The sequence below is a fragment of the Netta rufina genome (assembly GCF_964035555.1).
Source record: "Netta rufina genome assembly, chromosome: 7".
NCBI classification, from domain to species: domain Eukaryota; kingdom Metazoa; phylum Chordata; class Aves; order Anseriformes; family Anatidae; genus Netta; species Netta rufina.
In genome coordinates, this window is record NC_140130.1 from 36,200,400 (window position 1) to 36,211,336 (window position 10,937).

Below are 10,937 nucleotides of genomic sequence, written 5' to 3' on the forward strand. Positions count from 1 at the left end.
ATTTCACATTATAGAGATACACAACCATTGTGAATCTAGTTATGAGTACAGAAAAATGTTCGGAGGCATTTTTCATCAGTGTTTCATGATAATCAAAATGGTGCATCCACAAAGTTTCTCCCAACACATAGCAAGTACTAGACATAGCCAAGACGTAATCAGAAACTTTATACAAAATAGGCGTCGCTTTTTCCTTATTCTCCAGGACTGAGAAATGTGAAAATATGAGAAAAATTCAGTCAATAAAATGGAATTGTTCATGAAGAAGTAGGTTGTTTGCATGTAGATTCTTAATAGTTTAAATAAAATCTTTAAACAAAGTCTTTTTTGTAGCATTTCGATTTGTTGCTGATTCTGTTTGAAGACACTGTTTCCATCAGCATGTCTTAATATACTAAACTTGTCCCCTAAGCCCATCCTCTGAAGCTTGGTGCTACGGTAGGTAAACAAAATGACTTTACATTGGCGGGACTACAAGCCCAGACATAGCTAAAAGAAAAAGAGAGAAACCAGCTGTTATTGTCATGTTTGCAGAATAAGGCACATCTGGTTCAAAGCGAAAGCAACGCTCAGCACAATGCGGGAGCAAACACGGCCCCACACAGGGGGTCAGACCGGGAGGTTTTGAACAAGGCTTTGTGCGTCCTGGCACGGCTGCACATGACAGCCCACAATGCCATCGTTCAGCATCCAGCATCACACAGTGGAGAGAAACACCACAAAAGTGCTTTCCCGGTGACATGCTCCTTTACTTTTCCAATGATCCCGACACCTTTTTGTGGGAAGCATCCCCACTCCCGCGCATGTGCCGTTCCTCGGAGCGGTTTGTTAATAGCAAACCGCAGGCCAGACTCCCCGGGGACGGGCGATGCTGACAGCCGAGGAACAGCGTGGTCACTTCTGGTAATGTCAGGCAAGGCCAGCTCACCCGCCAGGCAAGGACCCAGCGCTGCTCCAGCTCTGGCAGTGGAAATCTCACTAACCTCAGTTTCCTTCCCCAGAGCTGGCGCCTAAACACAAAACCTCCATTTTGACATTCTCCTAATTGTGCTTTATCATAATAGCAGGGCCGAGCGAGTCAAGGACTCTCTAAGATCAAAGCCAAGTAATGTACACCTGCTCTCAAATCTGTACACCAAGTGCTATAAAAAGGCAGGAGATTAATATCCCTGGACAGTCGTCTCATTTTTTTTTTTAACAGTTAAACACTGAGAGGCCAAAACCTCCTGCTTTTTTTCTAGTTAACTCCTTGGTAGAAACATAATTTAGACCATCTTTAATGTTAGTGTTGTTTAATTTTTGTCATAATGACATTTCTCATTAATTTATGTACAACAGATATTAATAAATTTGTTCATGTAGTGATGTGAACTTCAATTTCTCAGTTCATTAATTTCAACAATATTAATTTATTTCAGATTCTCTGTTACAACTTTATGGTTTGGAAGACTTGTGTACATACACATTCCCTACATAGCAGAATCCCCTATAGCAGCCAGTTGTAGTTTTGCTGCATGCTTTAACCTAAACAGCGACAGAAGTCACAAAACTGGAAAAAAGGAGTGAGTAGTGCACCTATTGACAGACTCTTTCTACCAAAAGCCCTCGGTCTCCATGTGACATTTCTGTTGAGCTTCCTGTCCACCATGTTACATCAGCCCAGGCCAAAGGACCATCGAGCTCCGAGCACTCCCCTGCTTAGCCACCTACTCACAGGCTGAATTCTCCTTCCCCCTCTGGCTTTTCTATGCCATAGTCCTGATAAAAAGCTCCTGGGCAAGCACCAGGCCCTGAGAATTGCAAGTGCTCCTGCTCTGGCTGTGTTTTCAGTCAGTGTGAAACTGGGCCCCAGGGCGGGCAGGAATGAGAGATTTGGTCATACAGCGTATGTCTGAAGCAGGGGACAAGGCTGCAATCTGCAGATCCTGATGGTGGGAAGGTCACCATCTGAGACCTGCCTGCCCGGGGATGACATGCACATGGACCCTGGCCTGGAGGGACCTGCTCAGGGTTGGGGAGGAGGCCATGGTGTTCACCAGAAGGGCTCCTGGCCTGGAGGATGGGAAGGGTACTCAGCCTGGGTGCTCACGACCAAAAGCACACATCCAAAGCTTACTTTGAGGTGCTGCTTTATTACAATACAACAACCAGCCACCTCAGGGATCAGGATCAGTGCAGGACAACCCAAAATATGCTGTCATCCTATCTTCTGAGTTCAGGCTCAGCAAGGATCTGTCATCTCGTTTGCATTGAGGTGACGGTGGGACACATACAGATTGTGTCTCAGAGGCCGCCTCTGCCTGCATGCTGTGCCAGCACACTAAGCAAAATGCAAAAGAGCAGCACTGATCCAGCTATTTCTTCCTTCAAAGAATAACTTAGCAGAAAACAAAATCCAGATTTTTCCTACAGATGTTGTGTGGAGAAATATGTTAATTAATAGCACGTAACTATCTGGTAAAAATACCCCATACATTTTAATCAGATGGTTTTTGTAAATCTCATGATTGGCTTCTGGTGTGTGAAAACATAGGTTGCCTGCTGCATACTTTTCTGGAAAACAAAGTCTGAAATCTTTAATTCAAGCCATTCAGCTATAGTTGTCAAATTCCATCTGTTGCACAATAGGGAGGAGGTGCAAAATTGGTGCCCTAGACATTTATTTCACTATTTATTTTGGTTGTGACATTTCACAGTTGTGAATTTCTGCACTGTGTTTCTTGCTGTGCAAATTGATACCAAATGCATTCCTAAAGAAAAATGGGGTGGCTAGATTTTTAATAATACTTTTAATAATTTCATCCAGGGGAAGACCAGAAAATTAAGCAGGATGGAATTTTAAAGGAATATAAAGAACCTTTAGCTCTGCATTACAATCATAAAGCTTAACCAGAGTGCAATATCTTTCACAATCTATAAAAAGTAAATTACAATTGCAAACTGAATTCTGAACACATATTGTACTTCCAACTTTACTGCAAGCCAGTACTCTCTTGCTAAAAATTTTATTTTATGTCTTATATGTCCATTGTTTTAAACAGGAAAAAGCTCTCTGCCCTAAAGAACCCATAGCATAGCATCCTGCTCTTAAAAAATGTGCAAGTACTTAACTTTCTGATCGTAGGCTATCTAATGGAAGTCATACAAAGTTAACAAGATTGTAGTTTTTTGGATAAGGCCCAAAGGCTCTATGCTGCAGACTTACAGGAGTGAGTCATACTTGCATGCAGCAGAGAGAGGGACATCTCACTCTGCAGGCTGCAGTTTCCAAGTTTTGACCCTAATTACAGGATTAGTGGGCAGAGGATGCATGTTTGCACAGCCAAAGCAGGAACAGATCATGAGTGAAGCAAAGGAGACTACACATTAGCACTGGCTAGCACTGCCTACATGATGGGTTCTCTTAGATTTCATCAGTTTGTCTTCTTTTTTATTCGTTTTCTTTTTTTCTTAGCCTCTGTCTTGGATGTCTTTAGAAAAAAATAAAATAAATAACACATAAAAATAAAAAAATGAGTCCCCTTGACAGTTACAGACCTCTCTTTATTCACTCCTTGGCAGTGAGTCCTACAATGCACCCTGGCTGTTTTGGGGAATGCTGGTTGGTAGCAAGAATCTTGCTCCTGGTGTGCTGGGTTCAAGAGGCAGGGAGAAGGGAAAAGTTTCCTAGTTCCGCTCCTGCTTCTTCACCATCTTGGGTGTACCAAGAACAGCATTATTTTCACACACAGACAAATCCCAAAGGGGTTTACTTAGCAAGAACTGCTGCAACAAACCTCCAAGTCCCCTTTGAAAGTACTACCCCTGTCTGAAGGGCCACTGCATGTAGGGTTTTGCCATATTCTCATTTGACTCTGCCTGTTCACAGTGCTTACAAAGTTTCATATGAATAATAGGAGGCTGTATGGCCCAATTGTGTTGGCATGCTGCTGTCTTGCTATAGTGTGGCTTCCCTAAAAAATCACCTAGGCAAAAAATGGGCAATTGTTTCAGAACAGAGCCTATGTGGGGAGAAAGTAACGAGCAATGACAGAGAGGATATCCTGCCCTAGGTTAAAAGAGCATGTCATCCTTTGCTAGTCAGATCCATCAGCTACAGGATTTACCTTAGAAGCAAATACTAGTGACCATGAGCTCTTGCTTCTGTCTTGGCTTGACCAAACAGACATGGTGCAGGCTTCCCAGCTGCTGCTCAGCTCTTTCCCATCCAGCTGTACAGTGAGGCTCGGTGCTTGAGGACCACTGCAGCTCTTGAATTCCATGTTTTATTTTAACACAGAAAATGTAGCATGATGTGATGATCAGAAAACTCTCAAGCCTCTTGTATAGTGATCAGAGAGAAAGTAATTAAACTTTACAGAGGGCTCAGTGTCAAAAAAATGGCTAAGAAAATAGGAAGAAGGAAGCAGAACCCCCCTAAATAGCCATACAGGTAAAGTGCAGTGCAAATAAATGTCCCTCGTATGGCTGGCATTTCCTTAGGAGGCCTCATGAAGGAAGCATGAGACCAGTCCACCCCAGGACATGCCTGTCTGGCTACTGGGCTCTGGCTGCCTCGGATGGAGGCACTGGCTCAGTTTGTAGGACAGCTGGGGCAAGTGTTGACATCCTGAAACCTCCCATCAGCTCAGATTGAATTAACTGAAAAAATGATGGTGATGAAGGAACTCCCCAAGCATGTGTCAGATAGGATTTGATTTTCTTCTCAGCCCACAGGACTTGAATCCATGGATTAGAGTAACCTAACTATCGCAATGTTTAGTACCATAGAGTGAGGAGAGGTATAGTTTCCCCTGCTGGAGCAGTGCTACTTTGCATAAATAATTCAAGTTTTTGCCACAACCTGGAAGTCAGTGCTGTAATCACCAGACCAGAAAGACATTCTTGTTATCTCTCAGTGTCATTTTGTTCAATACAAAAAGATTTGGTTTAACTGTCTCAGCTAGGTAAGGAAAACGTGACTGTTTTATTTTTCTTCCTCAAATCAACATTTCTATCCATTCTAAGTTTGGCTGTTGAACTAAAAAAAATGAAGTTTCTGCACAGCCCTAAGTCTAAGTACCCTCATGTTTTAGAAGCTCTGAATGCTCACTGTTGCAGGGACAGCTCCGTAATGCAATAGTTCAGGTCTCTGGGGCATGTAACAGAAATCCTTAGAGTTTTAGCAACACCTGCAGGAGGGAAGTCTCCGTGGATGGTGCCAGGTCTGCTGCTTGGGTTGCAGCATCCCAAGCACAGGGAGCAGCTGCGCCTTGGGTCTCAGAGTTAGAGCTGAATTCCTGACCTGCTTAACAAAATCAGCATTGGCGGATTCAAAGTGGTCTACCAGGATTTTACACAAAGAGCATTTTGCACCTGAGGATGAAGATGGATGATTACTGGGGTGGTTTGGAGGTGCCAAAACAGATTAGGTGCTCGATATCTGCTGGGAACTGGGCATTTAGCCTGCTCGGGCTCTTCTGACAATACCACTTTGCAATCATCGAGATTGTATATGCACCTGAAACCTTGAATAACTAATGGAAAAACCTCTATTTACATACTGAAATTATGGAAATTTATATAATTTTAATTTAGGTCTTTTCAGAGTAAAGCTATATCAACTAGTTAATGGGAGTATACATGTACATAACTACTATAGAATGTACAAAATAGCTGACTCAAATCTAAGCCATGTGTTAGCACATTTTATTTTATTTTATTTTATTTTATTTTATTTTATTTTATTTTATTATTTTATTTTATTTTATTATTTTATTTTATTTTATTTTATTATTTTATTTTATTTTATTTTATTATTTATTTCAGTTTTTAATTTTTATACTAGTGTGGTTTTTAGTTTGTTTTGCTTCATTGGTTGGTTTTACATAAAGAAGAGAGTAGGTAACTGGATTATTTTATGAATGGATAATCTTCTCTAAGAGTATTGCTTGTACCTGGTATAGTTTTCTACTTATTGCAGCATAGTAAAGCTTCAACAAAAAAGACTTATGCAATGACATAAATTGTTAATCTAATTATCCTTTTCCTTAACATCTACCCTACAATAAGATTTGTAGCTGGATCCTCAGCCCTTCATTGACCTGAGTGCTTAATAAGCTCTCAGATGTTGTCTTCTCTGGACCAAGAAGTTAATAACAAACTACAGGAACATCCGTTTTGAGATACTGGTCTGGCATGGCCCGGGTTTTTCATGGGTGGGCAGTTCTGTGGGATTATGTCTCTCTGAAGTGCCCTAAACTAGACACCACAAAATACAGGTATCCAGAATTAGCAAGCAGTTTGACAAATCAAAATATATGTCTCCATCTCTTTTTCTGTGAGTGGTCATTAGATTATGGATATCATGATGGCAATTCTAAGAATAAATAAAACTGTGTTACCTGTCATAGCTAAGAAAGTCAAGAGGAGTCACGACCCCTAGGATAACTGTGTCTGCAGCCCTTTGTGGCTTTCTTTCTGATCTGAAGTGCTGCAATTTACTGCCCTGAAGAACTTGGTTCATTCTTTGCAAAATGCAGGCAAGCAAACCTTTTCAATGATTCTAATAAATGTGACAATACTATCTCCTCAACTTTAAAATATGCCACATAAAGGAAGCTTTATTTGTTCATATTTATATTCCTACACAAAACATACATTGTCTGATAATTCCTCCTGCCCCACTACCAGCAGCTGATCATGCAAGTTCTGCCACTGACCTGTGAATTGTTCGTTATACTACCTGCATGAATTCACATGGATTAAAATATATATGTATTAAAAAAAAAAAAAAAAAAAAAAAAGATTGCCTCCCTTAATTAAAATATTTGGATATTCACTTATGGGAGTAACTAGCTTAACACTACAATAAGAGAGTGCATTAGGACCACAAGCATGTAAACTCACTGCACTAGTGGCTAGCTAGTGCAAGAGTAGCTCACTGTAAGCAGTAGTTAGCTCACTAAGAACTTGACCTGGTTCATACTAATTTGCAGTATTTTACAATAACTATCACATCACATGTACAATGAGGAAATAGCACCACACTATGCTGGAATGTTGATGTTTCCAAACATCCATAAAACTGTATTAAAAAAAAAAAATGTATAAGGAAACACAGGAAGTAGGCAGAACCCCTAAGAAGCATTCAGGGATACATTCTTAATGTAATATTTAATGCACAACATCTTAGGGGAAAATGCCAAAACAACTGTTGTTTTCTCTAATGTGAGTATTAAAATTGACCTCAGATTTTTTTTAAGTCTTATCATATCATTTTGTACTATTCTACTTCTTCTCCTTTCACATCCCTATGAGAGCACCAGAAACTTAAAAATATAGTAAGGTACCTTTCTCTGACATAAATGATCAAGAGTTTTAGTGTATGCACCAAAAAGCAATACACAGAAAATTGAGAGAGATCCAGCTCACCTTGAAGTCCATTTCCATTTGCACTGGTGCAAGATGGTGGAGGAGAGGCTTGGGGCCTGACAACAGGAGCAAAGGCGCTCTTTTGTTTCACTGCAGAGATGACATTGGCAGGTGAGAATGAGAAAATGCCGTGTGTACTGCTACAGTTTGAAGGGAGGGTGACCGAAGAGGCTGCCATGGTAGGGCTTGACGGCACTACTGCAATAAAGCAAAAATAATCAGGACTCAGATTGAGGTTTTCACGGCAAACATGGAAAAAGAGAGTGATAGGGCCTTGCCTCTTAAAATATATATATATATATAAATATATATTTTTTAAAAAAGAAAAAAAAAAGAAAAAAAAAAAAAAAGAAATGAAATGCCTTGGCTTGGCCACTCTCTGGATAACAGGCAAACTCTTTTGTGTTGGACTTTTGTTACAAATTGTGCAGTCCAATTTTTTTTTTTTTCTATCTGAGATTGTATTATGGCACAAACAGATCAATTTATTATATTCATTTTTACGTCCAGCCTCCAGAGTCACCCCTCCTTTTATCCAGTAGCTCACAATATAGAAAATCAAAACAATGCAAGTATTTGATTTTGTAGTAAATATGAATCTATATGATGATGTGTTACCAAAAATAGACACTTACTGCCATAAGGAGAGTTAGCTGAGGAGCCATTAAGAAATCCAGGGGAACCTGGTACACCTAGATTGGGCATGCCGGCATTGCCATATCCATTCATGCTATTGCTGACTGTGTTGTAATTGGACTGCTGAGGAGTACTGCTCGGAACATATCCTCGCGGGGAAACACTGCTTGTGTTGCGACTGTAACCTACTGTGTTAGAAACCCCCCCACCCCAAAAAAATAATGTTATTTTATAATATAAACTTAGGGCTGGGGGGTTTCCTCATGCATCATATATTACACAGTTTTAATTGATTGCACAGCTTTGCTCTAAGTTGTCTGTTACTGCCCTATCAACTCTTGCAGTTTGAGATAACCTTATCACGCCAACCCTACTTAAATCATCTGCGAGCACTCTATGTTGTCTCTCCTCTTAGCATAGACAGCCAACAAAAGCTCTCTTCGATCCAGCTGTGTCAGTTTGCTTCACATTTGTCTTTAGTAGCAATTATCAACAGGCTTGATTCCTGCCTGGTACCAACACACTGAATGAACTTTCAGCCTCTCCAGACCTTCATATGCCAGAGCTGGCAAGAAATTTTTTTTGTTGTTGTTGCAGTGATTTACTTTAAAAGGCTGTTTTGGGGTTTTCATTTTATGATTGGTATTTTTATACTAACAATAAGCTGGTACTTTCATAAGGTGTAGTCATCAGTGAAAACTAATTCAAGATCAAGTACAGAATTTTATAAGGCTTATTAGCTTGGAAATGCATTAAAAGACAATCTCTTATAAGAGGAAAGATAGCAGAATCAGGATTTTAAACAACAATTTGTTTCTATCTGAGCAATCAATTTAATAATTATGTTGCAAGCAAAAAAAATATGGTTTTGAACATATCTAATAATCTGGTTTCACTCCTTTCATTAGTATCAAAATTAATTTTAAATGCAATATGCTACATGCATTTTCAATTACAAAATGTAAATTACATCAACTATTTCTTTTATTAGTAACATATATGTCATACATGCTTAAAAACAAAATACTTTAAAATCACAGACATAAAATTAGTTTTATCTGTGTAAATACTCAAAAAAAAAAACAGGTGGAAATAACTAGACATAATTATTTTATAATAAACAAACACATTGTATATTTACTGTGAATAATAAAGAGCTTTCTACACTTTGCCAATTTCTTTTTCCACCAGAGATGCTTTATAACAGTAAACTAAAGAACAGGAAGAATTAAGTATTATGAGAAAGTTAAAGACAGCATTTCATTACATGATCAGACATATGACTACGGGGAGAAAAAGAGGTAGAACACAGTGGTGACATTAGCTAATATTAATAGGCACTGTCCAAACGTAGCCAACAACAAGAAGGATTAACTCTTGAAAACCCACATACCTTGGTCGTTAGCTTGTGATGTTTCTGAAACATTAACTGCTAGCTGGCTGCTAAATGAGTTCACTCCCATCATGCCAGTATGAGCAGGAGTGTTGGCTAGAGTAGGAATCTGGTTGTGATTGCGTGGCACGCTGTATAACGCTTCAGCAATGTCAGCTGCTCGTTTCAGGATTATTTCCTATAAAGATATAAAATAATTACTAACAACTAGGAAACTTATTTGTGCAAATGTTCAAAGTTCTAATAATGTTAAAATCCATAAAAGAGATTCATGTGAAGTTATAGTAAGCATGGGAATTTTGCTATTTGTTTGTTTGCTATTTGTCAAATGAACTTTGTTTTCCCTCCTCTGTTCTGAAGTGCTATATAATCTCACATCAACACAGTACATATGAAGAAATAAAGAAATGAACATAAAATTGGTTAGGGTAGTAAGCCATGTGAAAATTGTAAACACATATTTGCTTCGTCCAGTGCACTAGATGCATTTCCAGCAGTTTGCAAAATGCAGTATGTTTTGTTCGCTCTGTTTAGCAGATTTATGTAGGACTTCCCATTAGTCACTGTATATTTTGGACTGAGTTCAAGGTTATTCTTTTGCCTTAATGATTGCTTATGCTTTTGGCGCCTTACACTTAATTGTCATTTCTGATAGGCAAACTAGCGGTGAGAAGAGAATGGGAAGATGAAGCATTTCCCTTAGAGCATTGCATCACATCAGACTGCCCTCAAGGTGGCTGGCAAAACCACACAGTGTACAGAAAGAATGTGTTGATGCTTTGCCAGCTTTGCAAATAGCAGGTATTGATTTACATATGTAAGCATGTATACAAGAAGTGCACTTGTAACCCACCTGGTTGTTATGGGGCATCCCATATAGGGCTTCAACAAGGTCTGCTGCCCTCTTAAGTAATACTTCCTAAAGAAAAACAAACAAACTCTGTTATGTTTCACTAAATGAAGCCATTGCTCCAAGGAAGAAAAAAAAAAGAGAAGTACGATAATGTTAACAATTCACAGTGGCATCTATAATTATGAGGAAGTAATAAAGTGGGGAAAATATATCACACACTATCCTGGTGCTATTGCTATATTTAGAGGATGTATTACAAAGATAGGAAGGTATTTTGTTTTGGAGGAAAACACTGTTTGTGGTTTGAAGTCAAAGTTAGATACCAACCTAAAAATAATATTGCATTTTAAATCCAGCTGTTCAATTATGATTGACTAGAAAAGGTGTTTGCTGCTGTAGTATGTAGCTCTAGTGCTGAATTAGTGAAATCAGTGCTTGAGGTTTAATGATGTAGTCTTATGGGTATTAAACAAACAAACACATGGTAGAGATATGAAAGGCACAGGCATCACATTTGGCTGTTAATTCCTAGCACTTTAGTGGTGAAGAACAATAAGTAATTTTCCATATCTTAATTAAACTGGCAGAGTCCTTAAAGACAACATCTCACCCCTAATTCATGCCCCAAATTTGCAAGTGAGT

The 10,937-nt window shown here is 39.1% G+C and overlaps 1 protein-coding gene across 5 annotated transcripts in view; it reads right to left on the bottom strand.

Annotated features, from left to right (window-relative positions):
* Nucleotides 1-457: 457 nt before the first annotated feature.
* EBF3 (EBF transcription factor 3) overlaps nt 458-10,937 on the bottom strand; it is a gene marked incomplete at both ends in the record, with an annotated part of 115,600 nt that continues 105,120 nt past the window's right edge. For 2 of the 5 annotated variants that reach the window (XM_084290350.1, XM_084290349.1), the window contains 5 exons: nt 458-489; nt 7,414-7,503; nt 8,049-8,237; nt 9,443-9,620; nt 10,296-10,361. In XM_084290350.1, coding sequence (XP_084146476.1) covers nt 458-489; nt 7,414-7,503; nt 8,049-8,237; nt 9,443-9,620; nt 10,296-10,361 — 555 coding nt within the window. Of the gene's footprint in view, nt 490-6,679; nt 6,697-7,413; nt 7,612-8,048; nt 8,238-9,442; nt 9,621-10,295; nt 10,362-10,937 lie in introns of those variants that run through there. The other 3 variants (XM_084290347.1, XM_084290348.1, XM_084290351.1) reach the window with 3 other exon arrangements.